Source organism: Vanellus vanellus (assembly GCF_965231255.1).
Source record: "Vanellus vanellus genome assembly, chromosome: Z".
In the NCBI taxonomy this organism is placed as follows: domain Eukaryota; kingdom Metazoa; phylum Chordata; class Aves; order Charadriiformes; family Charadriidae; genus Vanellus; species Vanellus vanellus.
This window is the reverse complement of record NC_138908.1, coordinates 196,877-202,806: the sequence shown is the minus strand read 5'-3', so window position 1 is coordinate 202,806 and position 5,930 is coordinate 196,877. Positions and strand designations below refer to the sequence as shown.

Here is a 5,930-nt window from a genome sequence, read left to right as displayed (position 1 = left end):
GAATCCCTGCAAGCAGGTCAGCCAGCCGCAGGGCATCACCTGAATGAAACATCTTTGGTGTCACCACCAGTGAGTGAGCCAGAAGATAGCCTGGCACACTGAGGCAGTGGCTCTGGGAGACACTAAGCCACCCTGAGCCTGATGAAAGCCACCACAGCAAAGCCCAGCTGCACTCTGGTGGTTCAAACCAGCTCACAGTGTTGACGCGGCAACACAGTCCTTTGGGACTTTATACTGGCTCAAATATGGACCCACTTCTTGTTGATTACATACATGTCCTCTCAAAATTGGCCAAGCCTCAGCACGAAGCAGGAGGCCGGCCACAGGCAGCACTAAGTGCTTGGCCTCACTTGACAAAAATGCCTACATGCGTGCCAACATTTCAATAGGATTAGTTTGCACTGCCAAGTGATCTAGTAAGACTAAGAGCCTAATCAGCTAACACACAAACATTACTTGTTTAGTCAATCCATTATATGCTGTTGGCAAAGACACCAGGATAACATAAACAAGTAAATCAAGTCAGACACTGCAGCACAAAAAAGTAGGGTTTATTTTCAGATATTTCATAATACTAGCATACTGACATCTTCATATGAGATCTCACTGTAGCATTTGTAAAGTTAAATTTTGAACAACAGTCCAGGTGATAAGCTCTTCGACAACGTTACCAGCCTTTGAGATCAGATACTCTCATTTTCTGGTAGGGGATAACTAAGTGGATGAACCATTCTGAGATATTGCTTCATACTGGAAGACTAGGAAAGCAACAAGCTGGCCACAGGCTCCTGGGTTTGCAGTGTGCTCCTCCAGATGCCCTAGATGTCAATCAATAATGAAATTTAAATTTGCTACTTCCAAAAATGCTCCAAGTTGAATTTTTTCTTAAAGAAAGAAGACAGAAGCCCTCCTATATAAGGTCTGATATTTCACAATGACATTAATTTTTTTATAAAAACAGATCAAAATTATAGTTAAATACGTTGATCTGCTCATATTAGTACTTAATTACTCTAGTCTCCTTACTCACATAGATGTTTTATTCCTATGCATCATAAGAATTCAAGGAATTCAGATGTATTCAAGGAAACAGATAGAAAATATTAAAAAAAACCCTATTTTTAAAACAAAACACTAAAAATGCAAAGACAATGAAACAATCAGAACGTTACTAATAAGGCAACACAAAAAAATACTGAAGTACAAAATACTGCATTTTATTAATGTTTCAGTGAGATTGTTTAGTATAGCTCAATGCTGTTAGTCCCCTGATATCAAAATTATTATCAAACAAAATGTGGCATATCCTACTGCTTTAAAAAATGCAGCACATTTCCTTAATGCTTATAAAATCAAAAGCCAGAAATACGACCATTAAATAAATCCTGTAACAAAACCTTAGCATTTTAAAGGAATTAATCCAATCATTCACTATGTTTCCATGTTCCTGTTTACCTTGGATGCTCAAGGTGCAAATGACATGTTGACAGACATTTGGCATTTTTTTTTCAATGTGGAGCAATGTAATTAGAGATGAAGACACATTTCTTCATTAGTGGACTACTGTTTCACATAAACCCAAGTACAGATTTCCTTTGGTCTGACAATGACTGGTTTCTGTGCTTCAACAATTTTGATAGTTCATCCTGCCAAATGACCTACAGGAGTGTACATTAGGATTTTATTTTCAGTTTATCCAAATATAAGTCCAAGATGTTTAAGAATGCTAACTATTAGGTAGCACAAACTCCATAAAACTGCTGAATATCATCACACAGAATTCATTTGCTATACAGAATAAAATAAAGAGGGGAAGGTTTGCAGATTTTTTTTTATATTAACAGAGAGCTCTTGCTCCATGACTTAGATACAAGGAAGTGCAAATCCTCTCTCTCCTGAGCAGAGTGGACATGCTGTAGCCCTGACCCAGTTCCTATATGGTAGAGCAACATTTATAAGCAGAAGTGCTCCAAAATTTTATTTAGAAACCTAATATGCTGAACTCCAGTTCATGTGCATCTTCAACAAAGAAAAAAAAGAGACTGCAGACAGTATTAGTTACACTGGTATCAAAGAAGAGGAAATTAAAATAAGATTTACATGACTCACTTGGAGAATAATGATCACTGAATTTCTGCTATACAAAGTGTACAGTGCTATTTTTTAAATTAAATTTATGCTAGATTTTTTTTAATTTATGTGGAAAAGTACATTTATGACACTACTTTAAGTGGAAGGATTGGATTTGACAACCACATTTTATATCAAGACATAAATAAATATGGCAAATGAGGATCATTCCAGACTGGTTTGATCTGAGGAACAATCCATAGTAGTAAGTAAGTAGAAAGTAAAGAATTGTACAGAGGAGGAAATTAAAGCCTAAAGATAAGTGTCAGAAGAGGACAATATGCTTACACAGTAACAGGGATCAGATTGACTATCAGCATCTGGAAACAGCAAGATACTATCTTACACAGTAAAAAAAAGCCATCACAAATTATCTCTCTCCTTCAAAATAACAATGCAGACAAAGACAAGCTCTTTTCAGACTTCTGTGTATATAGAATTTTAACATAGGAGATACAAATTGGTTAAAATACTGCTAAGAATAGCACAAACAAGAAACAGTACTTCACTTATCACTTAATACAAGTTTCTACAGAAAAAAATCAGTCAAACATCCAGATCTTGCTGTATTCAAAGTATATATACATCTGGCAGTCCAAAAGTTACTTGTCTTGGATTTAATTTAAGCACCTTCATTACACAGTGTCCTTTACTACAAAACAGCCAAACATACATTCATAACCCTAGAACTATTTTTATAATTAGCATATTTTAAAGCATTATGTCAGACAGGTGCATCCAAAGGTGTTCTTCTCTTTTAAAGATACGCAGTCTGCGTTAGTTACAGTAAACAGCTCTTGCACCACTGTCCATACATAATGCAGCAACTTGTTTTACAGGTAATTTATTTAAATGCTATCACTTTTACAAAATATTTTAGAAAAAAAAAAAGAAGAGGAAATTTGCACTTCAGTTTCTCATTCTTGAACCGTGATACTTCATGAGATAACTATACTCTCACCCCTCTGCCCTGCAAAGGAACTGCTTAGCTTTATGGATTGCATCCCCATCAGCCCAAGGCCTGAACGTACATCACAGTAATGCTTCACACATCCACAGTGCGACTTCTGACGATCTCCAAGTTCTTTGCTTACAGCTCTTTAAGCCTCACAACAGCCCTGTGAGGTAGGTACAGTAATATCCCCAATTGACAGAACCAAGACTTTTGTGTGTGTGGCACAATCACACATTAAGTGTTCACTGACCAACAAGAGCAGCCTCTAAGCCTGCAGCCTTGAAGAAAATAGTGTTCATGTTCCTGTGGTGCTTCAGGGAGCTAGGCATCTGCACCGGCATTCTCCTTCAGGCCCAGGGTGGAGAAGGTTAAAGCAAAGTGCTAGGCAGATTGCTGCTCTGCCACCTCAGGCAGGTTGTCTTGGAGTGCTTATACAGGTGGCTGGACTGGCTGAACCGCTTGCCACACTTCAGGCAGGCGTAAGGCTTTTCTCCCGTGTGCACACGGATGTGTTTCTTGCAGTCTGTCAAGGTCAAAAACGTCTTGCAGCAGATCTTGCATGCATACTTGCGTGCACCTTCTACAACCAAGACATTATGCTCAGATAAGGCCTTCTTGCATTTTGAAAGGACATCTGCAGATGCCCTCGTCAGCTGTGGGGGACCAGGTTGCGACGGATGCCCGTTTTCAAAAGAAGTGGTCCCATTCATGATCAGCTGGGAACTGGATGAGTTATCTTGCAGCTGGGAGCTCCTGACAGAGGTCACCACAGGCATTTTGGGGGCTATGCGGCGGTAGCCAGGAAAGCTGCTAGCTCCACCTCTTACTGAGCCCATCATTGTCCTTGACAGGGAGTGTAAGCCCAAGCCTGATCGTGGAAAATCCATGCCGAACTGTTCAGCCGCCCGGTACCCAGAAGTCTGCACACAGGGGAGACCCATCACATCCTGCATTGGTCTGACAAAATGAGAGTCTGTGGGCTCAGTAAATGGATTCTCAACATGAGAGACGGTGGCGGATGAATGGCCACTGGCAGGCCCCGACTCTGGACTCATCAGATAAGAAGCATCGCTGTCCATTCTGCAGTCACTGGTGGTATTTGGAATGTTGTCATCACTGTTTTGACTAGCACCGAAGCCACCACCTCTGCTTTTATTTAGAAAATTTGAGATACTGAATGTAGATTTGTGTTCCAGGTTATTTGACACCTCCATAATATGGATGTCTCCCACTCTATCAGTACTGGACTGTGGGTCAGAAAAGCTGCGATCACTGCTCTCAGGACTCAGTTCTATCTTCTCTGCACTCACTACTCCTCCTTCTACTTCAACAGACTCGCTGCCTTCTGCTTGGGAAGTGACATCACTTACCTCGTCTTGAGGCTCTGGGGAACTCAAGGGCTCAGACTTCACCACCACCCTCATGTGCTCTTTTTCATTCAGACTGACCTCTGGATTCTCACATGGGAAGTTGTTCTTCTCAGAAGCAGCCTCCTGGTCAAAGCTGGTTTCCACTTGTGTTGCCTGGGTTGCCATGGACATCTGTGAAATGTTTCCTCCACTGTTGTCAGACTGGCTGGGCACTTGAGCATCTTCCTGAGCACTGAAAGACTGATCAAACATAATAGTATTATCCTCCTGGTTATCAGCAACAGCATCGGCCTTAGAGTTGTCCACAATCTTCAGTGAATCTGGCGAGAAGAAATCTTCTCGTGAATGAACTACTGACTGCCCGCTCTCTGCAGTCACATCGGAAACAGACTCATCCATGGAAGGCCTGATGCGTTGTCTGGCACGATCTTCAGAAGATTGTTTACGTTTGTGGAGACGACGGATAGGAAAAGTAGTGCGCTGCTCAATGTTACTTCTCATTGAGGAGCTCATAGTATTTGGTTGTTCCTCTGTGCTTGGAGTGGAATTTAAGGCAGAGCTCACAATGCTTAGTCCAAGCTGCTGGAGCATGAAAGACCTCTGCATGCGTGCATTTTGCTCTTGAACTCTATCACTTGGTGGAGACATCGGCAGCGTCCTAGTAGTAAGGTAGTGTTTGCATGCTTTAACAACAGAGTTCAAGTGTAAGTGAGAAGCAGCCAGCAAGACATCCATAACGTTGCTCTCCCCAAGCATGAGTGTAGAAGTATACATCATGTCTATCAGAGCAGCAAAAGCTTCTGCTGTCACCACTTCACTGTCCAGCTGAATCATATTCATAGTCTGATCTCCTTCTGCTACAGTAAATAGAGCTCGGAAATGTGTGCTACATGCTGCCAAAACAGAGCGATGGGCTTTGAAATGCCTGTTCCCCACCACAATGACACAGTCACAAAGCTGGCCATGAAGCCTCTGGTAGTTGAGCTGCTGGAAGATTTGCTCAAAGTGTCCTGGAAAATCCATGATCCTATTAAAAAAAAAAAAATAAAAATAAACACCAGAAAAAAACTGTATTATTAAAAATGGCTAAAGTCTTATTCAGACCACAGTGAAAACAGGTTTAAAAATGAAATATGTCAGCTGAAAGACAGATGAACAATAACTGATCTTGATTTACCACTGCCCCATTGACACTGTATCAAAGTTGGCAATCCTGCAGAGGAGGACGAGGAAGACAATATAGGTTCTGCCATGGAGCTGACCTAGTGTAGCAGCTGCCTCAGCATCTGACTAACACAGGTCATTTCACCTCTGTTAGCTCCTGTCCAAACTAAAACACACTCTTTAGTAAAACATTTAATCCTGTTTTTTTTTAAAAAATCTAATTGTGAATAATCTACTGCAAACTTTGATAAATTGCTCACATTAGATAACCTCCCACTGAAAAGTCTGAACTTTAATTCTCATCTCATTTA

General features: G+C 40.8%; 1 protein-coding gene across 1 annotated transcript; it reads right to left on the bottom strand.

Moving 5' to 3' along the window:
* Window positions 1-1,119: 1,119 nt before the first annotated feature.
* ZBTB5 (zinc finger and BTB domain containing 5) lies at window positions 1,120-5,665 on the bottom strand. Its single transcript, XM_082497929.1, has one exon. The coding sequence runs from the start codon at window positions 5,476-5,478 to the stop codon at window positions 3,454-3,456; it is 2,025 nt and encodes a 674-aa protein (XP_082354055.1). The 5' UTR covers window positions 5,479-5,665; the 3' UTR covers window positions 1,120-3,453.
* Window positions 5,666-5,930: the final 265 nt, after the last annotated feature.

Bases quoted from the DNA above. Each gene is read 5' to 3' on its own strand.
- ZBTB5 (XM_082497929.1), bottom strand. From the start codon at position 5,478: ATGGATTTTCCAGGACACTTTGAGCAAATCTTCCAGCAGCTCAACTAC.